The sequence below is a fragment of the Musa acuminata genome, chromosome BXJ3-8 (genome assembly GCF_036884655.1).
Source record: "Musa acuminata AAA Group cultivar baxijiao chromosome BXJ3-8, Cavendish_Baxijiao_AAA, whole genome shotgun sequence".
Classification (NCBI taxonomy): Eukaryota; Viridiplantae; Streptophyta; class Magnoliopsida; order Zingiberales; family Musaceae; genus Musa; species Musa acuminata.
In genome coordinates, this window is record NC_088356.1 from 6,912,318 (window position 1) to 6,928,930 (window position 16,613).

Consider the following 16,613-nt stretch of genomic DNA (forward strand, 5'->3'; position numbering starts at 1 on the left):
ATATATAAGAAATTTAAATATTATTACAAATAGATGATTTCCTTAAAAAGATCTCCATTTTAGCTTTATGAAAAGATATCCTAATTTTTTATTATTATTTAATAATTTTTCATCTAATATCCCAATGTTTTTTCATCGTGAGGCTTCATCGTTTTTGTGTGATTGAATATAACAAGAAGAAAAAATAAGATAAGACGTAGAAGACTATGTTGAGAGAGCATGTCAAAACGATCATATGGAGGCGATCGATCTTAGGCGATCATGTAGAGGCAGTGGGCAACAATGAAGAGCATTTAGGGCATCAGAGGAAAAAAAAGATATTAAATAAAAAAAAAATGAGGGACACCTTTCGAAAAAAATAAAAAAGATCGATTTTTTCATAAATCATACTATTACAATTATCATAAATATAAAAATAATAATAAGTATTCAAAAAATAATAAATAAAAAACATTTATTATAAGCAATAATAAGTTAAATTTTCATTCCTTTATTGTCATTAATGTGATAATTTATGTATTTATAAAAAAGTTATCGATGTTTGTTTCTTGATCTATGCTCTTTTTTTATACTGATTTAATCTTGGAAACAATTTAATACATCTTTCAACCGATTGGAGTTATTTTTTTGAATTTTTTAAATTATAAATCTTACTTTATCCCCCAACAAAAAAAAAGAATTGTAAATGGTGCAGACACTAAGAGCAAATCATTGTATAGAAATAGAAAAGTAGTGTGAAAAATCCTTTTTTTATAAATTATCTATGGTATTCAAAAGGAATAAAAATGATAAAAGATATGTAACATGACGAACATCATGCGTTGGATAAATTAAGATAAAAATTCAAAATTCAAAAGATAAAAAATTCAAATATAAGAAAATAAAAATAAACTAAAGATAAATTAAGATAAAAGGGAATAAACGAACATTAAAGTTTTAAATGGAAGCAAATAAAAAAGACTAAAAAAAAAAAGTCAATCATGACAAATAAAATAAAATAAGAAAAAGAATATAGTATTTTTTAATCTATGATAAGAAATAATTAAGTTTGGTAATCGGTATATATTATTTTTTACATATTAAAATCTTAACTAAAATAAATCTATATAACAATACAGGTCTTGATTTAAGCTCTTTTAAATGTATACAAATATTTTTCATCGACGTTCAATAAACAAAAATTAATTTGATCGATGAAAGAATCCGATTGGACATATCCGATATAGTCTTTTATTGAAACGAAATAAGGGTTATTAAATACAAGAATTTCAATTTTAGGTACAGAGAGATTCTCTATCGATTGCATTCTCCATCTACTTAAGAACCCTCTCCAAGCACTATAAAACTGAAAGAACAAATCAAGTCGAATCGATTACACCGCACTAGATTGATGATCAAAATTGAATACACCAAATCTTAATTCCAAACTCTTGAAACAACACAGTTTAAACATCACACCTGAACATCACCAGTGTTTACCTACTTCAACTGCCAACAAAGATTGTCATGACTCCCATATTCCAAAAGGAAAAGCTAAACTGATGATCAATGGACGGATAGTTCGAACCGTCCGATACACAATTCAAGAAAATAATAATGTCTGTTCGATGACGGACGAGACGGATCCATTAGGTTGTTATTTTCAACCACACAGCACAATAAAATGGTGATTGTTCAACAGTTATGAGGACCGGTCATTATTATGATACGATCCATATAAGAGAAACTAAGCTTAGTAACTTCGCATAAGTGCCCCCAAGTTTTGGGTGGTTTCCTACTGATTGCAGCTCGAGCACTAGAGAGCAGCTCGGAAACAACACCATCTTATCCCACAAGCAAATATGCTTATAAATACATGAAAAAATACTGGCCAACATGGTCAGCATTTATAATTAGAGAGAAAATTTTGATGCAGAGCAATATCAGAATCCTGTCAAAAAAAATTCCGGATAGAAATTTCGGCAACTCTGTCACAAGAAGATACACTGCAACTAATCATAAGAGGAAGACAGAATGGGCTATTTGACAAGTCTGTCCACTTTTAGTTATCACAATAATGTAGCATATCAGTCTAATGCTGTACTTCACTACGTTTATATTCAATTGCAATTTCCAAACAAGTTTAAAAAGGTGTAAATAAGTAATTGATTTACAAACATTTATTGAGTTTACACCAGAAACATGAAGCGATTACTCTTATATCCCGTTGCCAGTTGCTTCTTGATCCAAGGCTCCACCTCAAGTTAAAAGCTTCGTAGCAGCTACTTCTCAGTGGCAATCCTAGTGTCTTAGCAATCTTACAAATATGTGAAAAACAAGTTAGTGCAGCACTTGAAAACTACAAGATCATGGATGATAAATGGAAATAAGTCAAAATTAGATTGGAAGGAAACAAAAATCTCTAATGGATAATGAATCTTTGCTCTCAGTTGGTTATGATTATGCCGAGAAAACATTGGTTGCATATAACTTTTCAGGTGACAACCAGGTTTCTTTAATTATGTGGAGACATGCTGAAAATTCACAACATTTGAATACCAGGTCAAACGAATTCAAAGAGAAAACACTCGGTTGCTGACGGGTCATATGTTGTTAAAAGTTAAAACAGTACTACCCATAAAGGCCCAAATGCAAAAAATCCAAATTCTAAAACACCTAATGCTAGAACAAAGAAACAAGTGCATCTAGCTAAATTAAATGCAGAGGAAAGATTGGCAGGATTTTGTGCCATGGCCAAAGTGTTGTTCTGAATATTCTGGGACAAAATTTGTTGCCTTGCTGAAGGTTGATTCACCATAGAGACAGATAATGGTTGCCCTTGGTTGGCTTGTGATTGTACACCAAGCAATGCTATCAAGGAAGCATATTTGGTCAGTCCCAAGAAGTTTGAACCCTCGAAAAATGAATATCATGTTTACAAGTTCCAAGCCTCCAACCACAGCTTTTACTTTAACAAACCTTGGATTAATATGCTTTCTTCAACTTCTTATAGGGATGGCTCTGGGAAAAAAATCTGTCACATTAACAAACATTTACTTGCAGCAACACAAATGGTGCCCAACCACGACCTACTACATGACACCATGATGCCCCGATGCCAATCATATGTGAGTCACATGCCCATGTGGCCATGACACTTGATGCAGGCCACATCTAGTGAATATTCCCCACAGTAACATATGCTGGTTGGGCAATGAGGTTTGTGGTTTCTATTAGTTGTCCTCATTCCTCATGAATATTTATATAGACGGTGTAGCTTCAACTAGGTTGCAAGTCCTTGTTGAGCTATCTCATATGTGCTTCTACACATGTTGAGACAAGGAATAAGGATTGCCACTTTGTGGCATGGGAGTCTCCTATGTCTTTCTAGCATTGCTAGATTGCATGTCATGTCAGTCCACACCTTTCTATCAGCTGGCACAGCCAAAAAGATAGCTTAGCGATAGTTCAACACCTTCAGCATAGTTCGGCATGGTGTGTGCCTACACCTTTCTTATGTGGTAAATTTTGAAGACAAAATGTAAAAATCATTCCAATACATTTACCTTTTCTGGAAAATAAGCAGAAACAATCCCATGTTTAATGAAGGATTTTTGTATCTCTAATGGTTTATCAACACTGAAATGTTCAAGTACCTAACCCTTATATGAATACCACTCATCTTATTATTATCAGGTGACTTAAGCCAGTAACCAAAATGCTAAATGAGCATCAACACTATTGGGAAACCTTGGGGAGTATTACATGTGCAGTGGAAAGTGAAAACAAAAACTGATTTCCCAAAACAATCTTATCGAATCGTGGTGCGATGATCGGAAGCGAAAAACTCGAAAGCGATAAAACAACGTAAGGGGTGTGAGACGTTCTCACCTAGGTGAAACCATATATCCCCTAATATGTAGATCTCAGTCCGTGGATGAAGGAGCTCTCGTAAACTCCTCTTTAGCGGTGATCCACACAGCGGATGCGGCAACGATGCACCTTCTAGTGCAGCACGTTCTTTCCTCGTGTTCGCGCACCACCATGCCGCAACAACCAAGGAGGGGTCGATCCCTCTTGCTATCCTCTCGCACCACACCAGAGAGGGATAGTCGACTGGAGGAAGAAGCAGGGAGGAGATGAAAGAGGTGGCGACAATAGGGGTCTAGCTTATGATCCCTTTAAGCCTCAACTCCTATATATTGAGAACCCTATTTACTTACCATAATGGATCCTGCCTTAATGGGTACTGAATCTCCATTCAATTATCTTGACTAAATGGATATTGGATCCCTGTCCAATAACCACTCTAAACCCTATTGGGTCTAACCAAATGGATACAAGAAAATAGGGAATTATTAGATATCTCATATTCAATCCTCTACTCGTGCGTTCTCCACCATATGTGTATGATCCTCTATGCCCAATATTAAGCTGGCCGTGAGTTGCACTTGTCAAAACTTCATTTGACTAAGTGAATTATTATCTCAATAATAATTCACTCAACTCATCGACCATTATCGTATTAAGCCACTATGCCATAGTCCCCAGATGTTACAGAGGGATCTAATCTATTGGACCTGTCTACCCTCAGTTACCGTGTATCTATAGTCTCTCATTTATCTAACGTCCCTGAGATCGTATATAGAGCATGGTGCTATCAGGGCCATACGAAATTCATCCGAGTCTTACTATAATTAGATTCTCCCGGAGAACTCGTCTTTGAATCCGAATCTCGCGCTTATCGGATTTATCACGATCCGATCGACCCTGGTTAGGGATTTGCATAAGTGAGAACACACATGATATTCCTCTTATGATACCGAGAGTGGATGATCTTCTATTGACACTCAATTGTCTTCATAAGATTGACTATCATTCCCAATGACCGAATGTGTTAGATTTGGAACTTCTAGACCTATAAGTCTGGTATTAAAGAATGAAGTACTCAAACAAGGCATCCTTGGTGTCTCAAGTCTAAGAACCAGATTCACAATCGGAACTACGGAATCACTATTTGATGATAAAGTATTATTAAGCAACCAGCATTCCGTAAGCGGATCATTCAATAAACTTATTCTCCAATGAGCATCAGTACAGTATCCCCACACAAGCAGCTATGAGATCAGTTGCCTCCATCATATGAACAGGTATATAGCACACCGATCAATCCGATTATCTTGATGACCCTCTCAAGTAACCTACAACCGAGAATATTTAGGGTTTGTATCTAATGACGAATTAGTCACATTATCATAATCTAATCATGATCCAATTCTCATTGCACAGATCGAAGGACATCATAATATATTCATCATAAATATAAAATAAAAAAATATTATAAAAATAATAACAAAAAAGATTATGTAGCGTGTCACATGTGTCATCACTTACGTGATTGACTTGCAGGGCACCTGTAACTAGCAAACACTAGGTAGGTGGTATCTATTATAGTTTCAAACTCACATACTGGAATTGAAACATGGTTTAATTGATCAATGTGCTCTATGTCAATAGGATATAGTCACAGTCCCACACCTATACTATTGCAACAAACAATCTGTAGGTACCAAATATATGTGTAAATTCTTTCATCCAAAATAAAATATTTCCTAAATAGACCTTTCAAAAATATATTTTGAAAATAGCTCTTTTTATAATATTCGTAAAAGAAACATCATTTTTTATGACTTAGGGAAGCCTAAAATTAATGTTGTAAATAGCATATTTTGTTTTGTGAAAAATGATATTGTGACAAGTAGTTTTACTAAAATCACTTTGCAATAGCAATTTCACACGTTAGATTGGAACTATTATCAGAGTTATCATTTCTTTTGCACAAAAAATGCCATTATGATTAGAGCTATGACACATGTAAGACTGCTTTGACATCCTCTAAGAAATATTTTTTAAAATGGTGTTATCAAGGGAAAAGCTTCCCAGAGTAATTCCAAATTCACAAGTTCAATGAACCTATATCTCCCATTTGAAGCTTAAATTCTTGAACCTTGTTTCGTAATACAAAATAACAAAAAGAGTTCACAGACTTTGTACATGATTGTAATTCATTATGCACATCAATATTTACTCATAAATAAAAATACATTGATTTTATGGAGAACATAAACATTAACAAATTTTGACCGAGCAGACTTATTTTCAAGTAAGGGTTGTAGTTGCATGAAGCCTCATCTAGTTTAAATGCCAAACCTCACCATTAAGTAATATTGAGATGCACATCCAAAACTTAACTACCACCAACAAGTTTTCAATTGAATGATTATAACTGCGTGTAGGGACTGCAGAATATATAACGTGAAAGAAGCATATCCCCCACAGAAATTGTCAACTAATTATAATCATTTAAATGAACATTTTAATTATGGAATGGAAAAGTCATTTGGGTAAGCACGATAATGTCTTAGCTGATTAGCTAGCATTTCCAATCTAAAAGATGTAACAAAATAATTTTGCCTTGTAATATTTCTGAGAGGAATCGTATCATTCTTTTTACTATTGCTTATCACCGTAAGCCATCAATCAAATTTAAGTGTACAAGTTATTTGATCTAGCTAGAATCTAATACGTCTTCCCTGTGTCATACTTCACAATTATCCGTAAATCACCAATTTACCACATTCCTAGAGTATCTACTACTCAAGAACAATAGTTTGTGGCAAGGTTCGTCGTACCACAACGTACCGTGTGTTAGTATGGGCGGTATATACCGGTCCGACAAGGGACCGATATGAGTGGGACATTCGTATGGTCACATGTACCGTATGTTGGTATGCTCAATATAGCTTGATACAACTCAGTACATATCATATTGACAGTTTGTTGGTACACCAGTATGGACTAGTAAAACGAACCTTGGTTAGTAGTAAGAGGACAAGATAATTAAAAAAATATGGTTTTATTTCTTAGTATACTGCATCTTCAAATCCAATATGCACAAAACATTAAATTTTTAGCATATGACTCTTTCAACTCTCCTGTAAGTCCTTTTGGCCTCAGAATCAATATAAATTGATTTATTTGCCAACACTTAAAGTCCCCTCTATACATAGTAAATAAATCAGTTTAGGGTGACAGCGTGTGCCAAATGACTTCGACCAATTTCTTTTCTGCACAGACTTTTAAGATCCAGTGAAACATTTGGTGGATCACTGGATTGTTCTTTATCTAAAAGGCTTCAAATGTTTAAAACTAACAAATGAAAAATAATAAGGTCCACCTCTCCAGAAAGGCCGTCATTCGAGAGGAGGCAGCTTCTCAGCCAGTCCAACTTGCCTAGCAAGTTATATTAATATACAACCAGCTTCAGATTATTATATACCTCCTCAGTTATATTAATGTATAAGCAAGGACAAAAAGTAAATACTCGACCACAACAGCAATTTAGAACAATGTAAAAGAAGATCAATTTAAACAACTCAAGTTCTAGGTTTTATAAAGTATAATCCAGTCAAAACCATGACAAACTTATCAAATAATAGCATAGCTCTTGTCAAAGTATGAACACTGAAGAACTTACAAAGAGATGAAAATCAAGATACATGAAAGATCAAACACCTAGATGACAACAAGATAAAAGATGGGCACAGGATGGAGTATAAAATCTTCAATAACTTCAAAGTCTGGCAAATGTCATTTAAACACTCGAGAACCACAGAGTACACAGGACAAAATAAAAAAGAATCTATAGATTCATTTTATATGAAAAAGAATGAATATAAGTAGTAATATTATAATATACACAATACACAAAAGGAATGAAGTAAACAAAATTGACTGTGATATTTTGAATAAAATATATCTTATCCATAATTCAGAATGTCTAATTTGTACAGAAAAGAAAGCATTTCATGGTACCTACCTGGGTCTGCAGAATTTTGGTTGAGAACTGCGCTGTTGGATATTAAAGGGTTAATTGAAGCAGGATGCTGAGACTTATTCTCCATTGAAAGCATTTTTAGAGAAATTTTCCTCAAATAATCAAACTGAAAAATTAGAAAGAAAAAAATATTTCATACAGTGCTTACAGTTCATACCAATAAGCAAGAATAAACAAATATATTGGATTCTGAAAGACATATATGGTACAGATCCAAATTAGTCATGCAAAATGCTCAAGAGTAATCTCATCCACAGCCTATTAACATGTACTGTTTATTTATCAAGCTTATAGCCAGTAAGCATCAGGTTTTCTTAAGGATGAAATTATAACAAACAACAAATTCTGGTACTCGAATGCAACAAAAGAGCTACTATGGTGCAGCAAGAGAGTACTACAAAAGGCTATCTTTTGTGCTTCTTCATTTTCCAGCATGTAAGAAGACTATTCATAAAAATATTATCAATAGACGAAAAAGGCAAATACTATCAAAACATTGTCATCAAACCAAAATGTAAATACCACCAAAACAAGCAACGACCACAAGGTTTCAAAACCCAGTCTGGTACTGTTTTTAGCAAATGGTCAGACTAGCATAGTACTAATACACTGGGCAATATGCTTAACTGTACAATCCGGTAGCATAAAAAAATTTAAAAAATTTAAATGCCAACTAGTATTGCACCTTAGTTAGACCGATAAACACCAGTCTATATGTACTGGTCCAACCAGCATTTCAAACATTGGTTGAGAACGCACCTAACAATGGCAAAGCAAAGACGAAGATTAAAGACGAATTGGTTAATTTACCCGATCAGAAGCTGCAGTATATATCTTCTCCTCAAACCGAGTAGCAATTTTCTGATGTTCAATTAAGCCCTCGGGCACAGAGATAGGCAGATGCCTCTTCAAAGTTTCCATTCTACATATAGAGAACATTGTACTCTTACAAAATGAAAATTATGAACAGAATAAATTTTGAGAACCAGGAGAAAGACAAATGAATGACAACCACTAACTGATCTACAGAATTTTTTCCAAAATTGCACATGCTAGAGTGTGAACAAATAGTGTATGAAACTCTGATAAAGTGAGTGGAAAAAAGAGTAAAAATATGAATCAAGACTTCTTACGACTTTTTCTTTTAAATCAATGCCAGTACCAGTACATACCTTCAGCTTTGTACTAGTCCAGTACAAATCCATACAAAAACAAAGAAAACAAAAACACCAATTAGGCCTCACAAGTGTGAGCCCTCTTCTCGTGAGCCACATGGAACCAATGCTATCATTGTTGTACACTGTCACCAGTCCCTAGTACGCTCCCCCCTCTTCTCCTCTTCCTCCACGACCACCCCTTCATCCTTCCTCCTCCTCCTTCCTCCAGCGCATCCTCTTCTTCCTCCTCTACTGTTGCTTCCTCTTCCCCTTCTTCTTCGTCTTCGAAACACTGATTGATACCAATGCACCATGTGTTGATACTACATGATAAGCCAGTAATGATCGGTACATACTGGTCCGACCAACAACCCATATGGGTCCGGTACACGATATGGCATTCCTTGGCCAACACTAACTAAAACTGGCATGTGATGGAAAACCGAGAGCAAAAGAATTATTGATTATATCAACCAAGAAAAGGTGTATGATAGGGACTCCAGTGTAACTAGCATAGTGACTAATGACTAACAAAAAGCCATGAGTATACATTATATGTCAGTATAGCCATGACTATACATTATATATCAGTATCTGATCCACAAAATGCATGATGGATCACTTTTCAGTGCCAAACAAAAGGTTTAAACAATTATGTTCCTTTTTTTACAATAGACTTACTCGATATATTTGAACTCACAAGTGCATATTACCTTCCCAAGCATGTTCCAATGAGGTTCCAACAACGTATATTATTTTGCTAATTTATTTATTTTTTTGGTAAAAACGGAGTCAGCCTATGTTCCAAGTTACAAGTTAGTAACTACAGAAAAAAAAAAATCTGTAGTATCATGAAATATAGAGCTAAAGATATGGGAAAAGAATGATGAAGCCATTAGTAACGTTAAACATAGAGCTAAAGATACTAAAAACACAAAGGTAAGTTTACAGGAAACAACTTTGTACATTGTTTACACTTTGAATTTATTTACCAAAAAGGAAAGCTTGAAGATGTCTCTCATATAGAAAGAGCAGGGTAGTCAAATTGCAGACATCTCTGGTATGGTGCACCCACCAAGTGCAAATCTAATTAACAGATACAAACTTCAAAATTTAGCTTCAAGATAACTCATGTTCACCATACTGCTGGACAATTAGGCATAGTTTGTGTTTTTGTGGTATTACCAGATTCTCATACGATACATCTGATCCATATCCATATCATCCGAGGGAAATTCGATTTTGATTGAATTCTTTGTTATATGGCTGCATTAAGTAACTCTTTACCGCCCACACCGTTATGGTACGGGTGGTATTTACCACTCCAACTGGTAGCCAAGACTCATACCACTCTTTACTGACAGATTCAAGACCAGTTGAAGGGGTTATAACCAAGGTTCGAAATTTCGTACCGTACCGGAGTTTCGACGATCTCTCGGTACGGTACGGAACGGTATACCGCTCGGTATACCGAGCGATATATGTATATATATATATATATATATATATATATATATATATATATATATATATATATATATATATATATATATATATATATATATATATATATATATATATATATATATATATATATTATATTTATTTTTTTTATTTTTTTATTGGCCGACGTCGCATCGCCTCGACGACGTCGCCTTTTCCTTCCCCACACGGGGCGACGTCGCCGAGGCGACGTTTATTTAAATTATATATATATATATATATATAGCGACGTCGCCGAGAAAGGCGACGTCGTGTCGCCTCGGTGACATCGCTGAGGCGACGCGACGTCGCCTCGATTTTATTTAAATTATTAATATATATATATATATATATATATATATATATATATATATATTATTATTATTATTCGTTCCGCCCGGTAACGGGCGGTCTGCGTACCGATATACCATCGGACCGGTACGTACCGCTCGTACCGGGCGGTACGGGTCGGTATGGCAATCCTTGGTTATAACCATAACCCCCTTGTACAGGACTTACCAACTAATACAGATCCATTACCAGGCGATAAACCCACCCAGATATGATGTGCCCCAACGAAACCCATTGGGGGGGTCTCTTTGGGCACTTTAAAATCACCCACCAACCCCAACCAGCCCAACCCCCAAAATCCAAATCTCTCAAAACTTCATTGAAGATCACTAAGGGAGGTTGATTTGGAACATAGGAAGATTGAAATCTCAAGATCTGGTCTGATTTCTTTCCAAATTAAGATAAATCTGAACCTAATCAATAATATACTTTCATGCAATTAGGTTGGGGCTTATGTTTATTCTTCCATTCTTAGCTTGAATCTCTTCCATTTAGAAAAGCAATTACAACGTAGTTCAATTTTCATAAGATCCTAGCACATACAACCAATGGTCCTTGATAGCGAAGCATGTTGTCCTCCCAACCCAAGAGAGATACGTGAGACATCTAGATGAGGATTTCTATGAGCTTAGAGACTGGATTAAATTATTCAAAAAACAAAGAGGCCTGACCTTTATGGTGTCACAATGATGTCGGGGCCAACAAAAATGAGCATCATCGACTTCATTGCTTATTTCAACAAGATAGTTTTTCATAAGTCACTTGATGCATCTGACAAGATCTATTAAGCGAATGATAAAGCGGCAAATTTCGAGGGGACCAATCATCATTGTAGGTTGATATGGAGACCGAATTATTCCTACTTGCTATCACACACCAAAAATGCTACCTAAAACAGTATGCTTCCAAAAAATGATATTTTCTTTTCTTTTAGATCTATGGATGGATAGTTAATTGGTTGGACAAAAAACCTGAGTGGCACCTGTTTCTCAAATTGGCTATTTCTCCATCTCCAGAGATGTATAAATCCTTCACGATGTAAAGTACTCGTTGATTTGGAACTATGCCTTATGTTATCTTTCAATTCTCTCCCAAAAATATTTACCTAATCCATCCCCCTTCCCCAATAAAAGCATGAGCCTCTATGGAAATCTGTATCGGCCACATAGACAGTGAAAGATGTATAGGAATCTTAACTGTATCCCATTTGAAAATCCAAAGATATCAGAGATCAAACTTTCTCCCCCCTCAACAGACTCAACGGCCTCTGCTTACTACATGCAATAAGAAAGATCCCATTTTGAATTTTTCCGTACAGCTCCCTCTTAGTTCCAATCATACAATCCACCAGCAGTTTACTAATATGATATCATGTAAAATTTCCTGGTCGGATACAAAAACAAATTTTTTGAGCATTCCTCAGTCACAGCCTATGATCCAACAAATGAAATCGAGACCAGAACCCTGAGAGATCAACCCTTTGGACATGTCATAAGCACGCGTATTTGCATAGGTGGTACGATGTGATCGATTAATGAATATCAAAATTTGAAACGAAGTTGAAGTTGATAGAGAGGTGACTAAAAGAAAATTTGACTCGTTTCTCAAGGAAACTACGAGTTCATTATCGAAAGAAAAAGACCGTGGTACAAATTACACGAACAAAAACCCTAACAAAGTAATAACAACAACAATAATATTTTTTTCTCAAGTGCTTTAGATTTTTCACATCCAACCCACAGAAGGACCTTAATCTCACACAAAAGACTGCTATAAATTCAAAAATATCAACCAAAATCGAGCGATGAAAGACGCCTGCACATCAGGAAAACCAAGAAAACTTTGAGGAAGAGGAAATAGTCCACTTACATGCTATTTACAATCCTTTGCCGCGCCTCCGGGTGGAGTTGGGTCCTCCAGTCGCCGGATCCCCCATCCGAGGCGGCGGCGCTCTCCCCCTGAGCCGGCCTCCAACTATTCCCCTCCATCGGAAGGATCTAAAGCACGCACCACTCAAATTGAGATCTCAGAGCCGGGGAAATCAAAGTAGATAGGAATCCGCGGGGAAATCGATCCGGCAACAACGAAAAAGTGGGTTGCCGAGGACGAGCGAGAAACGTGCGAAGAGCCGAGAGAGAGAGGGGGGGCGTAGAAAGAAAGCTTTGAGGGAAGGGAGGAAGTGCGGTGGGGGATTCCCTTCAAACATATACACAGCAGCCGAGAAGAAAACTGCGCCTTCCACCCAAAAGATAAAAAATTCAAATATAAGAAAATAAAAATAAAATAAAGATAAATTAAGATAAAAGGCAATAAACGAACATTAAAGTTTTAAATGGAAGCAAATAAAAATGACTAAAAAATAAAAAGTCAATCATGGCAAATAAAATAAAATAAGAAAAAGAATATAGTATTTTTTAATCTATGATAAGAAATAATTATGTTTGGTAATTAGTATATATTATTTTTTTACATATTAAAATATTAACTAAAATTAATCTATATAACAAATATTTTTCGTCCACGATCGATGAACTAAAATTAATTTGATCGATGAAAGAATCCTATTAGACATATCCAATATAGTCTTTTATTGAAACGAAATAAGCATTATTAAATACAAGAATTTCATCTTTAGCTACAGAGAAATTCTCTCTCGATTGTATTCTCCATCTCCAAGCACTACAAAACCGAAATAACAAATCAAGTCGAATCGATTACAACGCACTGCATTGATAATCAAAGTTGATTACACCAAATCTTAATTCCAAACTCTTGAAACATCACAGTTTATTGAGTTTACACCAGAAACATGAACCGATTACTCTTATATCCCGTTGCCAATTGCTTCTTGCTTCTCGATCCAAGCCCCACCTCAGTTAAAAGCTTCTTAGCAGCTACTTCTCAGTGGCAATCCTAGTGTCTTAGCAATCTTACAAATATGTGCAAAACAAGTTAGTGCAGCACTTGAAAACTACAAGATCATGCATGATAAATGGAAATCAGTCAAAATTAGAATGGAAGGAAACAAAAATCTCTAATGGATTATGAATCTTCGCACTCAGTTGGTTATGATTATGCCGAGAAAACATTGGTTGCATATAACTTTTCAGGTGACAACCAGGTTTCTTTAATTATGTGGAGACATGCTGAAAATTCACAACATTTGAATACCAGGTCTAACGAATTCAAAGAGAAAACACTCGGTTGCTGACGGGTCGTATGTTGTTAAAAGTTAAAACAGTACTACCCATAAAGGTCCAAATGCAAAAAATCCAAATACTGAAACACCTAATGCTAGAACAAAGAAACAAGTGCATCTAGCTAAATTAAATGACTAGAATTGATTGATGAGACAATCCTGGAGAAAGCTGGTGACGAATGAGTTCCATGTATCAAACAAATACTGGATAAATGCATGATAATTGGAATTTTGTATTTTCCCTCTTATATGGTTTATCTTTACTGCTGAATTCGTCCAATAGTGTAGTTAAAAGGAGGTAACGAGTTTAGAGTACTATTCTGAATAGGGTAATAGATACAGAGACAAAAATGCATCTTGTCTTGAATATTTATGATATTAAGAAAGTAAAGGAACCAAGAATAAAGCAAGGGCACTGTGAATTGTTATAAGATTGCTATGTCAAATCTCATTCTTGGGGCTATATTAATAAAGCCCATACAGCAACTAGCTTCTCACGTAAAGAAGGTTTAGACATGTCCCCTTCGATCACCATTCTGATTCATTTAATTAGACAGTCATGTAAAGGACTCAAAGAAGCCATAGCTATATCCAAATAGCCAGACGTCAACAATTTTCTTTTTCCCCTATCTTGTGGAATTCTGGATAAGGTTTCCATATTCTGAGACAAATCATATTCTTGCTTTTACTCAAATCATGTCTTTGATATTAATGGTTGCAAGAACCCTCTTTCGCTCAAATCATATTCTTCAAGCTTAAAAAAAAACGCACATACAACTACTAATCATATTCTTTTTCTCCTATCATATCTTTGATATTTACGGTCACAAGAACTTGCTTTTGCTCAAATCATATTCTTCAAGCTATAAAAATAAAGCCCATATAACTACTAATCATATTCTTTTTCTCCTATCATGCCTTTGGTATTTATGGTCACAACACAAGAAATTGCTTTTGCTCAAATCATATTCTTCAAGCTATAAAAATAAAGCCCATACACCTACTAACTTCTAGATAAAGAGGGTTTAGACATGTCCCTTCCAATCACCATTGTGATTCATTTAATTAGACAATCATTTAAAGGCCTTGAGAAGCCAGTTTTTGCTTCTAAAGACTAAATTTAAAAAGTATAAGCAAATTAAAAGAACAGAATTAGGACTACCACAAGATAGAATGTCCATTTAAGAAGAAATAATTTGTGCATACCATCGAGTCGACAAGTATTCTAAAATCTAATGAACCCTATTGAAAAAAAGAGGTCACAAATATTATTTGTCCTTTCACATTCCAGAAAGAATGTTATGTTACAATGCACAGTTATTAATAAGGTACATCAATTTGTAGTTCTAGTAGAAACAATTAATTAATCAATCACATATGCTGTTGTCGTTTACAATAAATTCCAATTTATTTTCACATTGTACTATCAAACATCTCACTAGATCATAACACATAATATTATTATTCTATGATTTTCTATTGTTGTTTTATATGCCAAACTAAATCAAACAATTCATCCATAATATTATAGCAGCTCATTAACTTTCATAACTAGCACGCTTGACTGATGATTTTATGAAAAAAAACACTAAAACATCTTTATTTATATATTCAGAATAAGCATGAAACCAGCTAATGAGAGTGACAACCTATTCACTAATGCAAAACTATTGAGTTAAACTAGACCCAACCACCAAATAGGCCTAAAACAATAAAAAAGGATTTGCCTTACTCAATTCACTAAAAGCTGATGGGAAACAGCTTCGCAATTTAGAGTTCAGAAAAAGGAAACTATGGAACTTGGTTCATTCAATTCGGACAATGGAAACAGAACTAAATAATTAAAACAAGATTTAATTTTTGGAAGGTTGAGGAAAAATGCAATAAATTAGGAAAAAAAAAATGTCCAAGTCAACACGATAAGCACCTTTTCAGAAATCATACCAAGAAATTGTATCGGAGGCAGTACATTTCAAAAATGAGCAAAAAAAAAAGAAGATGGGTCACACATGGCAGAAAAATCAGAGTGCCAAAACCCCCTGTCAAGAACCTGATCAGTCATAATGGACAATTGGTTCCAGTAGACTACCAGCAGGTTTCAGCCCTGCCATGCTGGCAGTAAGGAACACAGGAAGATATTCTTGAGCAGCAGCAAGGAAATAAAGAGTACGATTCGATAATATACATGAGCAATTAATGCTTCATGTTTAAAAGAAAAAAGAACAAAATTAATATACTCGAAAGGGGAAATTTGACTTCCATATTCCAACCAAAATGCAATATCAATAATTCACAGTACCTCATTTGTGACAAAAAGGAACTCAACTTTTAAGTACCTGGATCTGTAGGATTTTGGTTGTTGTTGTTGGACACTGACGTGTTGATTGATGCAGAATGCTGTGTTTCACTCACCACTGAGAGCATTTTCATAGAAATTTTCCTCAAATACTCTGACTGAGAAAATAAGAGTTAGAAGAGTGCTTCTTCAAAGTCTTACTTTTACAGCAACAAAAACAGGAAAGAAAAGGAAAAAAAAAAAAACAAGCGC

General features: G+C 35.0%; 2 protein-coding genes across 3 annotated transcripts in view; both read right to left on the reverse strand.

The window, feature by feature from the left end:
• Window positions 1-1,992: 1,992 nt before the first annotated feature.
• On the reverse strand, window positions 1,993-13,095 carry LOC135644573 (mediator of RNA polymerase II transcription subunit 15a-like). Of its 2 annotated transcripts, none has more exons than XM_065162268.1 (4): window positions 12,736-13,088; window positions 8,687-8,798; window positions 7,859-7,982; window positions 1,993-2,296 (listed from the first exon to the last, which is right to left on the reverse strand). In XM_065162268.1, the coding sequence occupies exons 1-4, from the start codon at window positions 12,852-12,854 to the stop codon at window positions 2,289-2,291; spliced, it is 363 nt and encodes a 120-aa protein (XP_065018340.1). In that variant the 5' UTR covers window positions 12,855-13,088; the 3' UTR covers window positions 1,993-2,288. The 2 variants fall into 2 exon arrangements, with proteins under 2 accessions (XP_065018340.1, XP_065018339.1); XM_065162267.1 differs by lacking the exon at window positions 1,993-2,296 and adding an exon at window positions 2,306-2,850 and having other exon boundaries at window positions 12,736-13,095.
• Window positions 13,096-13,437: 342 nt separating this feature from the next.
• The window catches only part of LOC103994270 (uncharacterized), a 43,086-nt gene continuing 39,910 nt past the window's right edge, over window positions 13,438-16,613 (reverse strand). The window contains exons 11-12 of the mRNA XM_065162266.1: window positions 16,402-16,519; window positions 13,438-13,795 (exon numbers count right to left, since the gene is read on the reverse strand). Of these exons, the coding sequence (XP_065018338.1) occupies window positions 13,788-13,795; window positions 16,402-16,519 (126 nt within the window). The 3' untranslated portion in view covers window positions 13,438-13,787. The remainder of the gene's footprint in view (window positions 13,796-16,401; window positions 16,520-16,613) is intronic.